The 22,205-nt window shown below is 39.8% G+C and overlaps 1 protein-coding gene across 3 annotated transcripts in view; it reads left to right on the forward strand.

Annotated features, from left to right (window-relative positions):
* Positions 1–22,205, forward strand: part of ANKRD17 (ankyrin repeat domain 17) — a 142,482-nt gene that overhangs the window by 73,446 nt on the left and 46,831 nt on the right. For all 3 annotated transcript variants that reach the window (XM_065405663.1, XM_065405664.1, XM_065405665.1), the window contains 11 exons: positions 469–625; positions 5,139–5,286; positions 5,796–5,943; positions 9,082–9,315; positions 11,990–12,084; positions 15,549–15,786; positions 16,367–16,558; positions 16,976–17,085; positions 18,982–19,069; positions 20,497–20,624; positions 21,394–21,537. In XM_065405663.1, coding sequence (XP_065261735.1) covers positions 469–625; positions 5,139–5,286; positions 5,796–5,943; positions 9,082–9,315; positions 11,990–12,084; positions 15,549–15,786; positions 16,367–16,558; positions 16,976–17,085; positions 18,982–19,069; positions 20,497–20,624; positions 21,394–21,537 — 1,682 coding nt within the window. The remainder of the gene's footprint in view (positions 1–468; positions 626–5,138; positions 5,287–5,795; positions 5,944–9,081; positions 9,316–11,989; positions 12,085–15,548; positions 15,787–16,366; positions 16,559–16,975; positions 17,086–18,981; positions 19,070–20,496; positions 20,625–21,393; positions 21,538–22,205) is intronic.

Below are 22,205 nucleotides of genomic sequence, written 5' to 3' on the forward strand. Positions count from 1 at the left end.
AATGCAGTGTGAACTTTCAGTGGTGTGAACATTATTTTGCAGGGGAGGTGGACCTAATTAAAATACATACCTTTCCAAAAACATTTAATAATGCAGGAAAAGAAATGTCCTGATATCATTCTCTGTGGACTCCAGAACTCCACCTTATTTTATTGTAATATCATATGAATATGATGCTAGTAAAGCTCAATTAATTTCCCCACCTCCCATTTCTTAATTATTCCCAACGTGCAAGGCCACACTTCAGACTGAGAATGAGTGAAAGTACTCTGTCTGAACTATAGAGCTTGCTTTTTCCTTTTGTTTCTGTAGTTGTCCTGGTTAAGGCTCCTCCTTTCTAGGTCTTTAACCATCAGTATTGGAATGGTTTCTGCTAACATATTGTATGGACTGAATTTACACTTTCTTTGTTACTTTTGTTTTTCTTTTTCGGTGTACGTATCCACTTGTCCTAAATTGGAATGAAAGGAATAGGTAAATTATCCACCGCTGACGGTAAAGCATTTGCAGATCCCGAGGTGCTTCGTAGACTGACTTCCTCGGTCAGCTGTGCGTTGGATGAAGCTGCTGCTGCACTTACCCGAATGAGAGCGGAAAGCACAGCAAATGCAGGGCAGACGGACAAGTAAATAGATCTTTTGCATTTTTTCCCCTGCCACTTAAAACACATTCTTTATTGCTGTCCCCTTTCTTTTGCTATACAACAATGACATAGTTGTTGAGATTGAACTGGCTTCAGATTGTCAATTCTGAGAATATACTTTGGACTTTTTATTTAATCCATTTGGCATTAAATGCTTTCCAGGTGGGAAATGCAAAATGCTTTTGCATGGGGTACTGGGAATTTAGGGACATCAGTACTAAAAGGGTTAACGCATTCAAGAAAAATTCTTATTTCACTATCTTAGACATAATTTCAAATGTCAAACAAAATCTAGTAGGCTCAGAGCCTACTACGGTAGTGTGCTTTCCTCTTCAAATTTCTTCAGGAGATGACTCCTGAAACCAGTGGAAGAATTTAAATATTTTTTTTCTGTTGCCCACTTTCTTATTTTTATTTGTTTTTTAAAAGAAAGCAGTTAATATAAATGGTGTTGAAGTAGTTTTAGGAAAATATCTAATTTGAGGGTTGAGGAACAAATAAGATCAAGTCCCTTCTATGGACTACTTAAGTTAAGGTAGGAAGGGTGTGGTCCTATGGTTAGGGCAATGGAGTGGGACTTGGAAAGTGACTTCAGATCTCAGCTCTGCCATACTTCTTGTGGAACCTTGGACAGGTCCCTTAATCTGTCTCTGTTCCAAGTCTTCTGCTTATACGTTACACCCCTGTCTCACACTTAGTCATCTTTATTTAGAATACAAGCTCTTCAGGGTTGGGACTATGTCTTTTTGGGTGTTTGTACATCCTCTAGCATGATGCAGCCATGGTGTTGGTTGGGGCCTCAAGGCACTACTGAAATACATATATAATGGCAAAAAACTCAGTAGTGCCTCAGTATGCCCCATTAACAAACATTACCTTTACTCTGCCAACCCCACAGTTACTGAAATGTACAAGCTCTTCACCTCCTTTTAGGAGCCATTCATTGTCACCCACAAGATTCTAACTAATACTATTAAAGGACAGAAGGGGAGTTGTCACCTTCCCTCTAGCCTCTTTGAGCAACGTCTCAATATGCACATAGTCAGATTGGCCCTTGACACTATAAGATTCCAGAGCTTCCAGGTCCTCACATACACACTCTCACACTAGGATATGTCTACACTGCAGTTAACCCGTGGCTGGCCCATGTCAGTTCACTCAGGCTCATGGGATTTGGGCTAAGAGGCTGTTTTATTGTGGTGTAGGTGCTCAGGCTGGGGTCCTATTTCTGGGACCCAGGACCCTGTCCTCTTGTGGGCTACACTGCAATGACAGTACTTTAGCCTACGCCCTGTGAGCCCGGGTTAGCTGACACAGCCAGCCATGAGTGTCTAATTGCAGTGTAGACATACCCTTAGCCAACTTCTTAGAAAGACTCACAGGTACAATTTAAGAACCATTTCACAGCCTTTTGCACCTCCCTTGTGCTTACTCACCAGATATCTCAAACCTACACTTTCACTTAATCATCATTAAAGCATTAGTTCTCTCATATTCCATCTCACAGCTGACAAGATCCTTAGTAATAAAAGCTGTATGCCCTGCTGCTGACACAACCTACACAATTCTGCATTGAAACGATGCATACTGGATCCTAAAGGTACACATGCAGCTCTTCCTTTTGCTCTTACGTGTTGAAAGGTGCAAACTACAGATTTCCGAATATAATCACAGCTCTGTAACACGCCTCAAAGTATTCCACTCTGTTCCTCGTATCACAAACACACCTTGACCGAGCAGGCACAACCGCTGCCCCCATCTGACACACTCACTGCACTGGAGTGTACGCACATAGTTCCCATTGGCTACTGCCATGTCCAGGGGAATGGAGGGAAAGTGGCACGGGCAACCTTTGTAATGTTTTGTCCTTTTAATAGTGTTAGTTGGAATCCTGTGGGTGAGAATGGGTCCTAAAAGGAGGTGAAGCGCTTATACATTTCAGCAACTGTGGGATAGGTAAAGTAACATTGTGTGTGCTAATGGGACATATTGGGGCCTCCAGGGCAGATTGGCAGAGGCCCTGGAGTTTTTTCGCCTTCCTCTGCAGTGTGGAGCATGGGGCACTGGTCACTTGCTGGGGGATTCTCTGCACCTTGAGGTCTTTAAACCACAATTTGAGGACTTCAGTAACTCGGACATAGGTTAGGGATTTGTTACAGGAGTGGGTGGGTGAGATTCTGTGGCCTGCGTTGTGCAGGAGGTCAGACTAGATGATCATAATGGTCCCTTCTGACCTTAAAGTCTATGAGTCTATGAGCACAGCTGAAAGAGGGCAGCGTTAAGATTGCCTGGGCAACCTTAACTGTGCATTTGCTGTTTTTTTCAGAAGCTTGAGTTTTGCTCAACTCAGCATTCTGGAATGTGATGTCATATCACCAGGCAACCTTAATTCTGTGTCAAAGTAGTCTTTTGCCATTGAATTTCCTGTTTTGGGGTGGTGTTTTTTTATTTTGTTTTTTTTTTAAGGAAGAGATATGTTGTTGGTAGGAGTTAGTCATTTAGGCGGTTATACATATTATGTCTTGCAGTTTGCATACCGACCCAGCCCCTCACCACAATCAGCTGGGCCCACCAGCCTTGCGTCAGCACCCCCCCGCAGCCATGCCCTTGATCCAGTTATTGGGGTTCCCCTGTCCAGCCTTCCCCCAGCTTGTAGTGTGGGGGTCTGGGTACAATAGTGAACGCATCTACCTGAAGTCTTCACTTCCTGATATACAGACATTTCTGTTGACATTATTTCTCCCCCTCTTTTAACCCGACTCACGTGTTGTGCCTGGAATGAAGGACAACTATGTTACAATGGGGTGGTGGTGGTCCTGGTCATGTTTCTGAGGGTTGGAAGGTAGCAAGGCCAGCAAGAGAAATCACCCAGGGTTTCTGTTCCAAAATATTGACAGTTTTATGTTTGAGAGAAAAATCCTCTGACCCCTGTCCAATAGATACACCCCATCTCCAAGAAACAGTAAGGTGTCAGAGCTAGTAACGTTTCTATGCCATACTGTATGCATTTTCCAGTCAGTCGTGTATCCTCCAATTTCCGATTGAGGTTCTTTCAGTATTTACTTATAGCTTTCATATTGTTGTAGCAAATATTCAGATGCCCAACCAAATCAGAGAAAACTGTGTCAACTCCTGGACACACTTCTTTGTGGTCCAGATCTGCTTTTATTGATTGTATGAGGTGTATGTCAGGAATAAAGCCTGGATAGTTTCTGCCTGAATAAATCATCACAGTGCTTGGTAGATGACAACCTCATCAGCAGAGACCCTAGTTTTCCGTCATAAACCCCTCCCCCCAAATTCTCTGATTAAAAAAACACAAAAATCTGTATTTTTCTGCAATTTAAATGAAACGCTGAACTTTAGTTTCCCTAGCCACACTATACAGTGGGACCCTGTTTATCCAATCCAACTGGTACCAGGGCCAGGTCGGATTAGCAAAAATTCACATAATCTGGAGAATGGGCAAAGAACTTCAGCCCCAGGAGGGTGAGGCTGAAACTCTCCAGGTTATCTGAATTTTTGCTTATCCGATTTGGTCCCAATTAGATTGGATAAACGGAGTTTCACTGTACTTAAACATATGATTTTATTTTTTCACAAAATGTAAAAACTAAAGATTCTCTATAAAAATGCGTATTCCGTGTTTTTCGGTGGCAAACGGATTTCTAGGATCCCTGCTCATAAGTTACCTCTGCTCACTGCAGAGTAGGTAAAACATGATGCCAAATGCAAGCCAGCTCTTTTCACCCAAATCAGCCTTTTAGTCAGCAATCCTCATATGGTGTACTGCTTCCTCTCCTGCAAATTTCTTCCTGCTTGCTTATCACCCAACCTTACTTCCCTTTTCCCCCCTTCACTCCTCCCTTCCCCCAAAGTCTTATGTCAGGCTCCTTCTCACCTGATATAACACGAACTTTGGTTAGACTGGCTGCTAGCTATTCTGCCATGGCCACATAAACCTCCCATAAAATGAAAGTGTTATAGCAGAGACAACTTGTAGCTAACAATGTAAGTTATTAAATTTTTATTGCACAGAGGTATAAATGTTCAGATTAGAAACATCAGTCGCGGGGTTCACCTGGGGCAGTGGTCTGACCTATGACCGTACACTGCTGCTATTTCATCACCTAGACTTTCCCTTGTTTCTATTTATATATAGGAAGTTTGATAAACTAAAATGCTACATGATGGGCTTGAAAATGTTTGTACTGGATTCTGTTTTGTACTGGATTCTAACTGCTCACGAGAGTTCTGATTTTTCAAAGGACATGTTTATACTGTATTTCAACCTTCATTTTCGTTATGGTTTCCTGTGTTTTTTCCATCACGCTTTTCTTGTGTTTGTCTGTCTTGTATTGACTGCATCATGATGACCGGTCAGGTTTGTATCTGAAAAGAACATAGTACTTTTACTCTACTCACATAGGTATTTCTTTACTGCTTAAAGTGTAGTTACAATTTCATTTTCTGAAGATGTGATTTACCTTACTAGCCGCAGTCTGGCAGAAGCTTGTTCAGAAGGAGATGTAAATGCTGTGCGAAAGTTGCTAATTGAAGGGAGAAGTGTGAATGAGCACACAGAAGAAGGGGAAAGTCTCCTTTGTTTAGCCTGCTCAGCTGGATACTATGAGCTTGCACAGGTTAGTTTCCCATGCTGTCTTTTACACAGTATATAAAGTACTGTACTGGTGTTTCACTATCTGGCCTTTGTGGTGTTACAGAGCCCAAGTAACATTTCAGTTACTTATATTTTCAACAGATGAAAGCTGTGCTTCATTAGAAAAAATTTGCATTGCTAACAGGCACTTTGTATATACAGACGCCCCCCCCCCCCCCGACTTACGCAATCGTTCCGTTCCAGAAAGCCTTGCATAACTCAAATTTTGCATAAGTCGGAAATGTATACCCGTACATTACACACAAATTTCCGCAACTCGAAAATCCTATTTCTGCCTTACGGAACTTTTTCCGTAAGTGCGAGTTTGCGTAAATCAGGTCTTGCGTAACCCGGGGAGCGTCTTTGAAATAAGCTCCTACAAGACGCAATGAATTCACAAAACGGGATTTTATATAGAATTTAATTTTAAGCTCTATGACAATTTGGGCATTTGTCATCTTACAATAACACTTATTGCCCGTTCTGCCAAAGGTTCTTCTGGCGATGCATGCTAACGTAGAAGACCGAGGTATTAAAGGAGACATAACACCTTTAATGGCTGCTGCTAATGGCGGGCACGTCAAAATTGTGAAGTTGCTGCTAGCTCATGGTGCTGATGTCAATGCACAGTCATCAACAGGTAATAAATGTGCCATGATGAAGAGTGAATGTCTGAGTTTTGTGTCACAGAAACTCTTACCTTTTTTGTGTCTTTGTGCATCTGATGTCCTGGTGAGTGGGTTGTTTGTTTCCCCCCTCCAGTGTGTTTGCCTGTTGCTTTCATATTTCTTTGAGAAATGAAAAATATTAATTGATTCCAGACATATGTTCAGTATTGCTAGTCTGAATCAAACAGGAAGTTGAAGTTTACATTTGCCTTTTTCACTTTTGCAGTAACTGTTACTCCATCTTCATTTGCAAGTGGTGATAAAGTTCATTCCTGCCCAAATAGTAGACTATAGACCACAATGTGTACAGTTAAAAAAATACAAAAAATCCTGAGTGAAACAACACGTACCATGATTTTCAGGTGCCATGTGTCAGTTTCAGAGCAAGTTGCACCTGTTTTTTCCCCTCCATGGTCCACCAAGGACATCCACTTTAGGCTTATGGCTCCTAGCCATCACCTCACTTGGGCAGAAAGTCGCATCTCACTCTCTTCCCCCCGGAGGTTTCAAGACTGCATAGCTCCCTGCCTCATTGAGATATCCCCAGCAAGCCAGATTGCCTAAAAAGGTCAGCACTTGTGCTTTGCTTTCTCTGTTGCTCTGTCTCTCTGGACTATGACCAGAGCATTGCCTGCAGTTATAAGTTACTACACAGCTCCTTCTAAGCAAACACATTCATTCTTAAGAGCATTACAGAGAAGACATTTAAAACAATAAAAGAACCTACACAGAAACTAAAAAGCTTACCAGAGGTCACTCCCAATCCAACGTAGGGCTGTGATAGGCTTTAGTTCTTCAAAACCCACAGCTGGGTTTTCCCTATGATTATAAATGCTTTTGTCTTAGATCCAGAACAGAAACTGGGGGTATGTCTACACTTACCCGGTAGTTCGGCGGCGAGCGATCGAACTTCTGGGTTCGACTTATCGCGTCTTGTCTGGACGCGATAAGTCGAACCAGGAAGTACTCGCCGTCGACTGCGGTACTCCAGCTAGACGAGAGGAGTACCGCGGAGTCGACGGGGGAGCCTGCCTGCCGCGTGTGGACTGAGGTAAGATCGAACTAAGGTACTTCGAACTTCAGCTACGTTATTCACGTAGCTGAAGTTGCGTACCTTAGTTCGATTTGGGGGGTTAGTGTAGACCAAGCCTGGGCAAAGCAGTCATTTCTTTAAACAGCCCAGGCCTTTGATCTTGGCCTCCTGTGACTGGCAACCAGGAGACAATGACCTTCTTGTCTGAGTAACTTCAAAAGGTTGGGTATTTGCATACCTGGATTTAGGAATTTGCATTAACTTCTTCCTTAGGGGTTCCCCAGGAAATCCATTTACACTTATTGTCCCAAAAGTCCATACCTGTCTGGCACATTTTCAATATACTCTATTGAATTCCCAGGTCTCTCATCTGTCACTTTCCCCCCCAAAGTTGCATACAATCTCAGTCTACAATAATATATAAACTTAATACAATAAGGTCTTACGGCAATTTTCTCAAAAATATCCTTGAATCTGTCACACCTTGAAAATCTCCAAAGGGTTGTAAGTGGCAGACATTTTGATAGTTTTCATGGGTTTGGGACCCATACCATGAGTTATGTGACTGCCTGGACCTTTAGAGCATTGCAGGAGCTATGGGTGTAATCCTGGCTCTGTTGAAGTTAATGATAGCTCTCCTTTTGACTTCAACAGAGCCAGGATTCACCCTATAATTCTAGACTGTGGACAGCTGCAGTTGTATGCCACTTGACAGACTACAGCTATATTATCATGAATACAAATTAGATGATTGGTATTTGCTGTATTAAGCAGATAATGAAATTGAACATCTATCTGGAGACATACCTTTGCTATACATTTAACTTACCAACTGTTTTTATTTTAATGTTTGGAGAGGCTTGGAAATCACTAGATATTTCTAATTGCATGAGCAATCTACATAAAAAAAAAAAAAGTATAGGCATAGTTTTTTGTGGCTATTGATCCATTTGACATTGTATAATGATCTTTTCCCTAAAGGTATGTAGATAATGTTAGGTGTTTGGAAACCCAAATCAGTGAATAGTTTCAAAAGTGAAATTTCCTTAGCAATGAAATAAATTGAAGCACAAATCTTCTATGAAGACAATGACGAAGACATATGCTATTCTGAGCATAATTCGGATAGTTTGTTATTGACTATTTATTTGCTTTGTTGCAAATGATTGCTTGCTTGAATTCTGGCAGAGATTAGCTGGACAAGGGATGATTGAGAAGGTTTTTTTGCAGTTTCTTTTGCCAGATTATTTTATTTCGTGTATAATCTGTTTCAGTGCATAACTTCATAAATTGATAAATTTTGTTTTTAATTCTGTATTTTAGAGAAACTACTTTTGGGTAACTGCAAGTGTCCTTGCCAGTCCTGCAGTAGAGTGTTAACTACTGAAACCTTGGTTATTAATTGATTTACAAATATGTTGCTTAGTTGTCAGAAAGTAGAGTAGCAGTATCACTCCCGTTTTTAAAAAAAAAAAAAAAAGAGGAGGGTGGAGGGAGGATGTTTATATTGATATATTATCTGTGATTCATAAAAGAATGAGAACAAGTATATGTAATGAAAATATGCTGTTTCCAGCTCTGGATACTAAAAATTAACTCTTTGGGAATAAGTCTTGAAATCGTCTTACCTAAGGCAGTTCACTCCATTCCTTAATTGATCTAACATCTGCTTTCCTTTGTGCAGAGTAGTATCACTACACTGAAACTGAAAATAACACATTCTTCACACCTCCCATTAAATTATCAGTGTGGAGATGGGTCATGCCAGAAGTTGCAGATTCACGTGGAGAAAAATGGGAGTGATTTCATTCCCTCCCCCCCAATCAGGTCATTAGACACCATTTATAGTTCAGGGTTTTAGTGTCTCAGCATTGTTATACATGTGAAAAGTTGTTTTTAATTGTACTGTTTCTTGAGCCATAACCTGAAAATGTTATAACCATTTTTTTAAATATCAGTGTTAAATTAAGTATTGAAATGGGGTCTGAGGGTAAGTGGGATGTAGAAACAATTCCTGTTGCCAAAACAAAATATCTGAATAACTTTTGGTTTCGTTTCTTCTCTCTTCTGGTACTAGGCAACACAGCACTTACATACGCCTGTGCTGGGGGCTATGTAGATGTTGTGAAGGTGCTGTTAGAATCAGGCGCTAGCATTGAGGACCACAATGAAAATGGTCACACTCCACTTATGGAAGCAGGAAGTGCTGGACATGTGGAAGTAGCCAGAGTGCTGTTAGAAAACGGAGCAGGAATCAATACACATTCCAATGAATTTAAGGAGAGTGCACTTACATTGGCTTGTTACAAAGGTACAGTATCAGTATTAACGCCTTTACTTTTTTTTGTAGAAGTTTTCCTAAAAAAACTTTACTTTCCTTAACAAACTTTAGTATTCAACCTAAAATTATTAATTAAATGGTTACAGATAGGTATAGATTTTGCAATTCATTAAGGTCCAGCATCTGATCCTTTAACCCTGATTTAGTACCTTCCATTAAAATCAGTGGGCCCACTTATGGAGTGAGATGCTATTCAATGTAAGTGTATCGGAATCTGGTCCTAATTTTATATCTCTTATTTACATGAGGTTTTAAATCTTATTTGGTCAGTAAAATAACCAGTAAAAGTGCAAACTTTCATGAAGAAATGCTGTTAACTGAAAATCAGGGGAATGATTGATTTACTGCGCACTACAAAAAAAAAAAAAGTATCTAGCTTCTGAAAATAAGCTGCTTGTTGAACAAAATATGAAAAACATTTCTACAAGTGCTTGAGGATTAAGCCCTTATTTGGAGAAAACAATATTGGGGAACCAAAATATTTTGTAACAGTTTATTATAATTGCTCTGGACAAAGTCCACTATTATAATTCAGTGAAACATGTAGAAAAGACCCTTAATAATACCTTTATATATAGTGCTTTTAATCTGTAGATCTCAAAGCGCTGTCCAAAGGTCAGTATTATTATCCCTATTTTATAGATGGGGAAGTGACTTGTCCAGGCCAGTGGCACAGCCAGGAAGAGAACTCAGGTCTTCCGAGTCCCGTTCCAGTGCCTTATCCACTGGAGAACACTGCCTCCCTTTTAGGCAACTGTCTATATTAGATCACCCAAACCTATAGAATGCAAGTCTTGTTTACGTCTGTTAGAAGGCCACAGCTGTTAAATAAACTAATTTGTCCCTCAAATGGTCACTTAAGGCAGGTTTCACTGAAGTAGTTATGATGGATCTGTGCTGTCTGTTTAGAGTCCGGTCCGTAGTCTTCGTACTTACGTGGTTACATCAGCATAGTAGCTGAGCACGGAGTTATTTGGCTGATTATGTTAATTTTGTTCTAATATTCTTGATTAAATTTTTCTGATTGTTCCTGTTGCATTTTTCTGTTACCCTGGGTAATGGGATGTAGTTTTTGATGGTGTTTAGAAAAGAGTAAGTAGTAATGGAGTCTTCTGAAAATGAATTATAACAGAGCAATGAGATTGGATTTTGAATCCTGATCTATGAGCTTTGGAAGCAGAGTAAAAAGCAAACAGCGCAAGTTGGTACTTACACAGCTCCTCACTCTTTTGCATAGGAAAGAACTTGGAGTTCAAGGTGACTGTGTTCAAAGTGCTCCTTCAGTCTTGTATTCCTTTCTTTCTTGGAGGTTCTGAACTCTTTTTGGCTTTCTAATTTGCTTCCAGATCTCGTGCCTGAGGCTTGAAAACCTGTGTGTGACTGTTACCACTAATTTTTATTGCTGTCTTGGCTTGCAGGATTTCCCCCCCCTCCCCCCCCAATTAACTACTAAAAAGTTGAAAATGGATTGTGTCACAGGTACAGGCCCAGCTGTCCCTTTGGACCCCTCTCTGAGTGAACCCTCTTCAGGTGTTAGCCCCTTGTTTCACCTCTCCTGGAGTGAAATCCCTCAATGCTCCCACTCTTATAAAAGGTCCTGGGCTACTGCTTATTGTATAGCAATTGTGATTTCTTAGCAAGTCAGACTGGGCTCAGCCCCTGCAAGTCTTCCCTTTGGGGTCACTGGTACATAGATTGACAAGACAGCTTTCTTAAAACAAAATATTGTTTCATCTTTAACAGTAGGAACACAGAAACATGAGAGAGGATTTTGAAAACTGTTTATACACATCTGTCACCCATGGATTACCATCCCCTGGAAATTTAGGAAGGCCCAACCATTTCAAACCCCCTCCGGAGGGCCTGTGTGTGTATCAGCCTGTTCCTTCCCTGCAGGCCCAAACAACTGTGTCCCTCCTTCTGGAGAATGAGTTAATTGGTAATGTCCCTTTGAACTTTAGGCTCCCAGCTGTGTACTTTGGCTGGAGCTGGAAAGTAGCCATCTGCTCAGATAATCTCAGGTATTTTCTCTTAACTTGTTGACCTATTTACCAGGAGGTTATTCATCTAGAGACGTTGTGCTGCCTTTCTGCTGGTTTCCTAAGACTCTGCTATTAAACTAAACCCACCTATGCATACAATGAATTAATCCTATACAGTCATACAATAAATAGTTTCCATAAACTGGTCCCATACAGTATTAATAAATAAATGGACAGCAGCCTTTTTCACAGAATGCTTACAGTTAAAGTTAGGGTTAAACCAGTTAGTTTAGTTTCTTTCTGGACAGTATCTGAAGTCCCTATAAAGCGATATGAAATTTGTGCTATTAATTTAACATTCTTGTAGCATATCACATGGAATACTGCACTTGTACACGATTTTAGTGATTAGATAATGTGGGCTGTGATGTTTACAGTAAAAGTCTGATTTTTACCCTGGCTAAAAATATGGGAGGTGGAAGTGGTGATTTCCAAAGTAATTTTCTTTGTTTATGATATTGTAACAGAGTCCTGCATTGTTTAACTGCGTATGTTAAAACCTTTCTGCTGTGTTTCAGTCTATGAACACACACACAAAACAGAGGAATGTGACTTGTTGAACAGGTTTTGAGGTTTTTATTAATTATGTATTTTCAATTTAGGCCATTTAGAAATGGTGAGGTTTCTTCTGGAGGCAGGTGCAGACCAGGAGCATAAAACAGATGAAATGCACACTGCTTTAATGGAGGCTTGTATGGTAAGAAACAAATACATTGCTATAGCATGGAAGCATATTTAGCATTTCTCCAGTTGCTGGAGAAGAGCCGCAAAACGACGATCCTCTTGTCTATTTGGTACACAATCTAATTTAAATTATATACGTCCATTCATTGTGCCTCATTATTTTTATCCCCCCATACTCAACAGAGGGTAAAGAAAACATGGTTTAAGACAATACTTTTCTAAAACAGAATGATCTAAATTAGCACTCATTTTATGCTTCACAATAGTCATATGTTGTACTGGGTGACACTCTTGTCTGCTGTGGTAGCACCTGTTTGGCCATGTTCCAATAAAATTTTTTAGAATTTGGTTATTTCTGAGGCCTCTGCAAAGTCGTCTTGAAATAAGTGAGTAGTATTTTACTACACTTGATTCACAGGCTCATATCTTAATTACAGTCACTCTGACTTGAAAGAAGAGCTTTGAACTTAAAGGTAACCTTCAAATCTTCTCGGAAACCCTAAACTGTAATAATATCAACTGAATGCTCTCAGTGGTCACGTTCAAATGTGCATTTAACAGATAAGTTTAAAATGTACATGTTCTTACATTTTAAACTTATATGCTGAATGTTTGCCTCTGCCTGGTTACTGAAGGTATTCAGCACATGCTACTACAGTTCAGAGAAGCTTGTTTAAAAAAAATAAAATAAAACAAAACTTGCCATGTGTAGACTTTCCATTTTCCATGTGTTCCTCTTCCAGCTTCTTTTACAAAAAGTGTTGCTCTAGATCACATGACTCCATAGCCACTTAAAAATAATCTGTCATGACAGTGATAGTAGGTGAGATCTCATAGGCGGCTACAGCCCTTCAAAGTTAGTTTGATTAAAAAAATAAATGAGATGTGGGTGATCATCCATTTCACACTGTATTTTATTTTTGTCAACTTTTTTGGCAACAACTACAGTCGTCCATCATCCAAGTGATAGCAATGAAAGTCATATCACAAACAGGCTTGGTCTAACCTAGTGTTGGTTGTGGTTTGTTGTCTTATGACCCATACAATTTGCAATATTAATTGTTCAGCTGCCTCTGTCCAAGAGAAGATTACCGTTCTTTCCCTCAAGCGTCATCTTTGTCCATGTTGGAGTCTGGAGATTTGGGTCTCTTGCATGACAATTTAGGGAATCTGTTTGTTAGCATATAATTCATATTAATAATAATATTTGTTATGTATCTCATTCACCATGTAAAATATTGATGGATTTATTTGAATTCTTTCACTTTTGATTAAATTTAGAGTAGCTATCCGGGCAGGTTTAGTTCCAGCAAACCTGGGTCTTTTTCAAAATCTTTCCATTTACTTATCCTGTTGCAACACCAAAGATTCAATGTGTAATCTTCAACATGCACCTCACCTATCCCAAGTCTAATGACGTGTAAGCTGCAGGAATTTAGCCCCATAGAGTGATGGGTGTGGGCAGATGCACCTAATAACTCTGTACATGGAAGGAGTTACTGGAAGGTTGTATCAAGGTTTCCTACTAAATAGTAATAAGGAAGCAATTGCTTGTGTCTGTTTTCCCCTCCCTTTTCTCTAAATTATAGCTGTTTTGTTTTCTTTGTACTGTATCATGACTCTCCACTCCCTCTTAAACAGAGAAACTGACAAAATTTCCAAGAAATTTTTTCAGTTTCATTGTTTCTCACATGCAAATGAAGAATAGAATCAAAGCAGAGAAAGTATAGCTTAAACTTCAGCATCTAGTGTATAGCAAAAGTTAACTTCCTTGCCCATTCTGAGTGTTAGTTACTTACCTCTTTGAATTTGTCCACTGGCTTCTCCTGTTACATCAAATTCAAGCTTTTTATCTTCTTGAAAACTCAGTATAACTAAATAAGCTTTATATAGCCATCCCAGCTTATGAAGTCTTGCCTCTCTTAATATCGCACCCCCAACCCGCTAGCCTCCTCTCCTGTGTTGAATGGTTTTGTTAGTTTCTGACATAAACATCTCCGTGCTTTTTCTAGACCTCCCTTCTGTAAAGGGAATTTTCATGAACTCATTCTCAAGGGCCTTACTCCTCTCTACTGTTATGTCCCTTTCAGAGACCCAGTTCTACTATGAATGTACTTTAAATACTCTTTCCCCCCCCCCCTTTTTTTTTTTAACATAATGCGTGTTTCTCATCTCTGCCTACTCTCTGTTCATTTGCTGCCTATGATCTATAAAAGAATGTCTACGTGGATTTTTTATTTTTTTATTTTTAACCTGGTTAAAATTTCAGGTCCTATCTTGCCTGGAAGACTGAGTGGATATCTAGTGAAATGACCTCACAAGAGCCAAGAGAATGCAAGCTGAGCGATTGAGAGAAGTGATTTTTAATCACTGTTTACATTTTTTTTTTTTTGATTGAATGAATGACGTACGTTTTGGAGAAAGGGAATTTTTTAAAGATAAAACACCTCTGCCCCTTTAAAGCGAGAGCTTAGTAACATACATCTTGAGACCCCAACAAATCTTTCAGCAAAACCTGGGAGGACCAGATATTATATTCCTCATATATCTTAATTTTTTTAAATTAAACTATAAAATACACGCTTTCATGTCTTCATATATAAAAAAGAGCACCCAGGTTCAACGTTATCCACTGGCAAGATGACTAAGAATATCTTACAGTAGCTTAGGAAGAAGCAAGAATTTTTTTTTTTTTTTTTACTCAGTGTGCAGCAGGTTGTATTATAGTAGTAATTTTATGGTGAAATTTGTGGTAGCGTCTATTTCTTTCCATGAAGGGGCTTGTTTGGATAATACGATTAATATTTTGACAGAAAAGTAAATTTTTTTAGGATCAGAATTGCATTAGAATCTTGCTAACTTGTTTCTTCTTTTTATTTCATTTTTTGATAATTCACAAGGTACTAGTGAATTCTGGTACGAATGAAATCAAAGTTAATGAATCCTCATTACCACACTTCTGTATTAAATTGTTACTCAAAAGTTGGGTGAAGAAAACCTTTATTGTTTTAATTAGTGTAGTTTAGTGAAGTTCTATAGATGTCAACATGTTGGTTTTTTTTAAACATGCATATGCTGTATTAAGTTCACTAATTTGTGAACCACACACTTAACTTTTGGGCGGGCTACATAATGTAGCAATATCTCTACATTTGAGGCTTTGAGTATGCTTGAAAATACTTCAGGTTTGATCTTGCTCCCATTGATGTTCATGGGAATCTTAACTCCCTTCATCTGTTTTAGCTATTTGGATTTTCAAAAATGTCTAAGGGTGTTAGAAGACCATTGAAGTTCAGTGGGATTTGTGCACCTAGTTCCCTTAGACTCTGTTGTAAATCCCAACCATAAAATGCATTGGGTCTGACTGGAATATACATAAACTGAAGTATGATCTTTAAGCCAAGTTCTAGGTGTCAGGGCAAAACTTGTGTTGCCTGTATTTGTGCTTTGTTCATCTTGCGTTTTTTGCATTCTTAGGATGGCCATGTGGAAGTTGCTAGGTTACTTCTTGACAGTGGTGCTCAAGTGAACATGCCTGCTGACTCGTTTGAGTCTCCATTAACGTTGGCAGCCTGTGGTGGACATGTAGAGCTGGCAGCATTATTAATTGAACGTGGGGCTAACTTGGAGGAGGTAAATGATGAAGGATATACACCACTAATGGAAGCAGCCAGAGAAGGTCATGAAGAGATGGTGGCATTATTGTTAGGTCAAGGTAACTACAACAGTGTGTCTACTCAGTAGATTTGAAAGTACTATCTGGGCATCTAGAAATATGAATGTCAATGTATAATTGAAAAAAATAGTGCTGTAACTAGTTTTTTAATTTTTTTCCTATTCAAATAGTCTTTCTCCCAGATGCAACATCCTGACCTTTTTAACAAAAAAAAAAAACAAAAAAAATCCTTAAATAAATTCAGATTAATCAGTGAGAAGTAAATGAGCAACTGGTAATCTGAAAATGTATTTTACAGAATAGCATTACATACTAATTAACCAATATATGTAATTTAGGTTCTTCAAGTTGGCCTCTGCATAGATCCACTTGGAGAATATGCTTCTGGAATCTTACAGAAAAAAGAGTGCTCACTGAGATCACATGAGCAATCTCTGCTAGTCGGAAACAGTTATAATTATGTGGGTTTCAAATTACTTCAGGAATTTTCTTTGAAACAGAGTAGTCAAATCAGCTTTACATTTTACATGTCTTTCATTAAAGAAATTAACTTTTTAATATTTGTTTCAGTAACTAACTTGATCTTGGTGGTGGGGGGGGTTGTTTTTTGTTTTGGAAGGAGCAAACATCAATGCTCAAACAGAAGAGACTCAGGAAACTGCCCTAACGTTAGCTTGCTGTGGAGGTTTTCTGGAGGTTGCTGATTTTCTTATTAAGGCAGGAGCTGATATAGAGCTTGGATGTTCCACACCTCTAATGGAAGCTGCTCAAGAGGGTCATTTGGAGCTAGTTAAATATTTACTAGCTGCAGGTATGGAGTCATTTTTTGTTCTGCTTAGTTGGGTTCTACAAGTTTGTTTACTTGAATAGGGTACGTGTGCCCATGTTGATAAACCTTCATTAGTAACAGTATGAAGTTAGACTCTGTAGATACTCTGTAGTGATTTATGTAACTGTTCTAGACCATTTAATATTTTGGATATATGTTAACCACTGGAGAGTAATAAGTAGTTCAAACTTCAGTTCTGAGGGGACTTGTGTCTTTAGTGATTCATTTCAGAGTATGGCTGATAAAATCTTTAAAGGAATATTTTAATCAACTTTTTATTGAATGATGAAGAAAATGCTACAGAGCTTTACAATCTGTTCTGTTAAGGAACATAGAGAGATTTGGTTATTTTTAGACTATTGTTTTAAAGCTTACATGTTCATTAATGCTGCTTTTCAGGGGCTAATGTGCATGCAACAACAGCAACAGGTGACACAGCACTGACATATGCATGTGAAAATGGCCATACTGATGTAGCAGATGTCTTACTTCAGGCAGGTGCAGATTTGGTAAGGAATTAACTTTTAGATGATAATTATAAATCAGAAATAAAAAATAAAGTGAGCACTGGATGTTAATTGCTGAAAACTTGTTTTTTAAATTCTCCTTTTCTTTATTTTACTTTAAATATGTTCTCTCAATGCAGTGATTCTTTCCAGTTCGATATAAAATAATTATTTCATTATCTAAAAGAAATTCTCAAAATGCTTTAGTCCAGTCGTCACCAACCTGTCGATCGTGATCGACGGTTGATCCTGGAGCCTCTGCCAGTTGATCTGGGCTCGGGCAGGCTACCTGCTTGCTGTGGCCCCACGCCGCTCCTGGAAGCGGCTGGCTGCTAGCGTGTCTCTGCGGCCCCTGGGAGGAGGGCGGGGAGGTGGCTCCTAGCGCTGCCCCAGTACTGTCCCCGCAGCTCCCATTGGCTGGGAACCGGCCAATGAGAGTTGCAGGGGCGGCACTTGCAGGCATGGGCAGCGCACAGAGACCCGCTGCCTCTCTTGCCCTCGGGACGCAGAGACGTGCCAGCAGCCAGCCGCTTTCGGGAGTGGCGTGGGGCCACGGCAGGCAGGCAGCCTGCCTGCCTGAGCCCTGATGCGCCACCGTCCGGGAGCCACCTGTGGTAAGTGCCTCCTGGCCAGAGCCTACACCTCGCATCCCCTCCCACACCCCAACCCTCTGCCCCAACCTGGAGCCCCCTCCTGCACCAGACTCCCTCCCAGAACCCTCACCTCCTTCTGCACCAAACTCCCTCCCAGAGCCCACACCCCTCACCCTCTCCTGCACACCTGCCCCAGGCTCAGCCAATGCACACCCCACAGTTGAGAATGTTGCACTGATTTGTGACAGTCCCTGAAGGATTTTGGATCTATAAACCACAAATGACACTAATAAAAAGTAAAACTCATGAAATGTCCAGTGGATTCTAGGAGATTAGGTGCAGAGTGACCATATGACCCCTGCACCCAAACTCCCTCCCGAATTTGCACCCCTCACTCTTGCACCCCCGGAGCTCCCTCCCACACTACGAACCCCTCGGCCCCAGCCCAGAGCCTGCACCCCCTCCCGCATCCCAACCCCCTGCCCCAGCCCAGTGAAAGTGAGTGAGGATGGGGGAGAGTGAGCGACAGGGAGGAGGGAATGAAGTGAGCGGGGCGGGGTAGATCCTGGGTTGATCTTAAGTTCAAAAAGTGATCTTGTGCATAAAAAGGTTGGAGATCACTGCTTTAGTCTGACTTACCATGGCTGACTTCCGAAGCTGTTCCAACCCCTTAAAAGTGGCCTGAACAGAAAAATACTGCTGCTGTGTCATTTATATGAAGCATTTCAAATGAAAATGCAGAAATGATCCACTCCATATTCTGGTTAATACCAGAAAACAGCTGGTTCTGTTATGCTAGAAGTGAAAAACCTTATCCCCCCCCCTCCCCCCACCCCTTCAATAGCAACTATTAAACTGTATTTAGGTAATGGAATAAAGATGATTTGAGGTAAACAGAGACATTGTCCATGTTCAGCATCTGTTGAGAATGCCTGTATAGCATTATAATAATTCCACATAAAATGAAGTTAACTGTTAAGCTTATTAATAAGGAAACACTTTTCTTAAAAGCCCCAAAAAATTAAAAATGGGCTTTACAATCTGAACGTTTTAATACTTAACACTTACACTTCTCATCCGAGGCTCGCAAAGCTCTTTACAAAGGTGGGTTGGTATTATCCCTGTTCTACAGATATCATCAAGATAAGTCAGTTAGTTTGTGGATATTATTGGGTTATTAAACATCAAAATGCAGTCATTTGTGACCATAATAATATTTCAGTTGAAAAAGTGCAGGCTGGATTTAGATCCCTTTAGAAACTTGCCCCTTTATAATCTTGTAAGCCTGTTTTCATATTTTGTCTAGGAACATGAATCAGAAGGTGGAAGAACTCCTTTAATGAAAGCTGCAAGAGCAGGTCATGTTTGCACTGTTCAGTTCTTGATTAGCAAAGGTGAGTTCATGAAGTTTTTCTTTTCTGCTTTTATAAGAATTATGACTTGAAGACAACAGTGTATGTAATGGATATTCTATTTAGGTTTCCAATAATTTAAATATAGGTGCTAGTACTAGGATAACTTTTTTATGCTTAATTTTATATATAATGTAATTATGGTTCTGGACATCATTTATCTTAACCATGCCCCTTCTTGCAACGCAGGCAGTGCATGAAAAACTTCACTGTATGTTGTGATGTACTGATATTGAGTTGCTGCTCATATGTTTGATGTATTTTTTTATTAAATAGAAGATATGATCCATTTGATCCTCCTGATTGTCCATACAATCGACATATTGTGTATAAAACTGACAGTGTTTCTTATAAGAACATGGAATGATTATAGGACTTATAATGACATTGTAGTCTTGCTTCCAACTACATTAAAGTTATTTTAATCACTCTACCTTGACTTAGAATATTTAAGCCATTAGGCTATGGAGGCTAGGACGTCCAAACTCGGCAACCTAAAGTGAGGTACCTGATACTTAAACAGTGCTGGTCACCTGCAGTTCCCATTAAGTTCTTTGGGAGCTGTGGTACGGCTTAGGAACTCTGAAATTAGACCCCTTCTTTAGGCTCTAGTGTTTTATTTGCACTGAAGATAGTGGAAGCTAATGGGTGCTCAACGCTTTTAAAAATCAGGTGCCTAAATATTGATTTAGGAGTCTAATTTTAGCAATGGCATGTGTGGTCATTCTTGCTCCTTAGTAACCCCACTTCCATCTCCCAAGCAGCTACAGTTACAAGTTTTCCTCTCCTCCTCGTGTGGAACCTGACTGGCCTGCTGTCCCTAATCCTGCCCCATTATCATCCCTTCGCAGATGTGAATGGGAGAAAGCACAGTTGGAATTAATCACTGCTTGCCAGTGACTAGGAAGGGCTTCTGCAGCATGTCAGTCATAAAGTGAGGCACTTTAACAACAAAATTGCTGACAGATCGTGAATAACAGCATCACATATACAATCACATTAGGTCCATGCATGTAATATAGACATACTCACATTCTTGGTTGGGAATGTTAATATTTATGCTATCTTCCCTGTATTATTTAGTAAAAGTAACATTTTTGTATCCATTATGTAGCTGATAAGACTTTTGTGTTAATGATTATAATTTCATATTATCAAATTTGCTGTATACAGTACTATATTATGTAATAGTGCGTCTGTTCCTAATATTTCTGGCCATCAAATACGTTTGAAGTTGATTTATGCATTTAATTATTTTTAAAGCTGCTGTTTCATATTAGTCTAATATATATGGAATTAAGTATTGATTCCAGAACAGAAATGGGTGAAAGACAAGTGTTACAGTTCATCTTTTTATGAAGTGATTTCTTCCCCCACCATCCTTCTTTCTTTCCCCTCCTACACCGAAGGAGCAAATGTGAATAGGACCACAGCTAACAATGATCATACAGTATTGTCGCTGGCCTGTGCTGGAGGTCACTTGGCAGTTGTGGAATTACTGCTAGCTCATGGAGCTGATCCTACACACCGACTGAAGGTATGTATTTTTAGCATGTGTATTTTCTCCTTGTCTTCTGAACTAATCTTCTGGTTACTGTTCGAAATAAGTGTAGGGGCTGACGAAATAAACTGACATACATGTAATGAAAGTTTATAGCAATCACTCTCAAAATTAAAAATTGTGATAGTGCTAAATGAAATCCTTATCATCGTCCAAGAGAACCCTTGCCACTAAGGGCTTGTCTACGCTACCGCCTAAGTTGATGTTAGTTATGTCTCTCAGGGGTGTGAAAAAACCACTCCCTTGAGCAATGTAACTTACATCAACTTAGACGTTCTCCTGCTGACCTACTTCCGCCTCTCGTTGAGGTGGAGTAATTACGTCGACGGGAGAGCGCTCTCCCATCGACGCAATGTGTCTTCACCAGACATGATGAATCGGTGCAGCGACTCTGATTTAGCGCGGTAGTGTAGGCAAGCCCTAAGTGTATAGCACTGTTTGAGGGAGAGTGAGTGCGTTATCCACAGGAAGTCATGAATTCTTGCACCAAGAAATTAGACTGAGTTTGCTATGTAATTTTCATAGTTTCAGAATGTTAATGCCTTTGTGTTTTAAGATACGCTTGTAAAAATGTTTAATTGTGTCTTACAAATTGTTAAAAACGCACAAAATTATCAGTGAGCCTGTCAACATGCCTTTTCAATATATGATGTAGAGATGTGTCTCTAAGCTAACAAAATAATTTAATGTTTCTCATACACCTGGTTTTCTAAAGTAGTGTGCTCCTTTTTTTTTTTCTCTTTAGGATGGTTCAACTATGTTGATAGAGGCAGCTAAAGGTGGTCATACTAGTGTGGTTTGCTACCTGCTGGATTATCCAAATAACTTGCTTTCTGCTCCTGCACCTGATGCCACCCAGCTGACCCCACCATCCCATGATTTAAATAGGGTAAGATGCAAGAGCTAATACAGGGTGTGATTTCATTTTTCTGTGTGTTCATACTTAGTTTGTTGAAAGTTAAGGTACTAAAATATGCACTAAATAAGTTATGAAAAATATCTGGAAACATAGGTTTAGCACATTTTGTAGGTTACTAGATGAGCTTTTTTGAAAAGATGCCACAATTTGAAGTGCAAACTGAAAATCCTTTGGTAGCATTACTGGGTAATTCTTTGCCTTTTTCCTCTCAATTTGTCAATTTTACTGAAAAAACAATGAGGAAGAAAATCTCAACAATCGAAAACACTTCAGTAAGAAGTGCTCTTTTAACCTTCATTTGCAGCCAACTGTGGCTTAAATTTGCACTGCAGATTTAGTATGGGTTACCATGTTCATGATGTTTAAATTGTTAGAATGTTTGTTGTTTATACTAAGGCCATGTCTACACGACCCCTTAGATCGACAAAACTTATGTTGCTCAGGGGTGTGAAAAAACATCCCATAGCGACATAAATTTCATCGGCATAAGTGCTCGTGTGCACAGTGCTATGTCGGCGGGAGAGTGTCTCCTGCCAACATAGCTACATCTGATTGTTTAGGTGGTTTTATTATGTCTACAGAGAGCTCTCGCCTGTTGGCATAGAGCGGCTACATGAGCGATCTTACAGCGGCACAGC

This window comes from Emys orbicularis, chromosome 5 (assembly GCF_028017835.1).
Source record: "Emys orbicularis isolate rEmyOrb1 chromosome 5, rEmyOrb1.hap1, whole genome shotgun sequence".
Taxonomy (NCBI): domain Eukaryota; kingdom Metazoa; phylum Chordata; order Testudines; family Emydidae; genus Emys; species Emys orbicularis.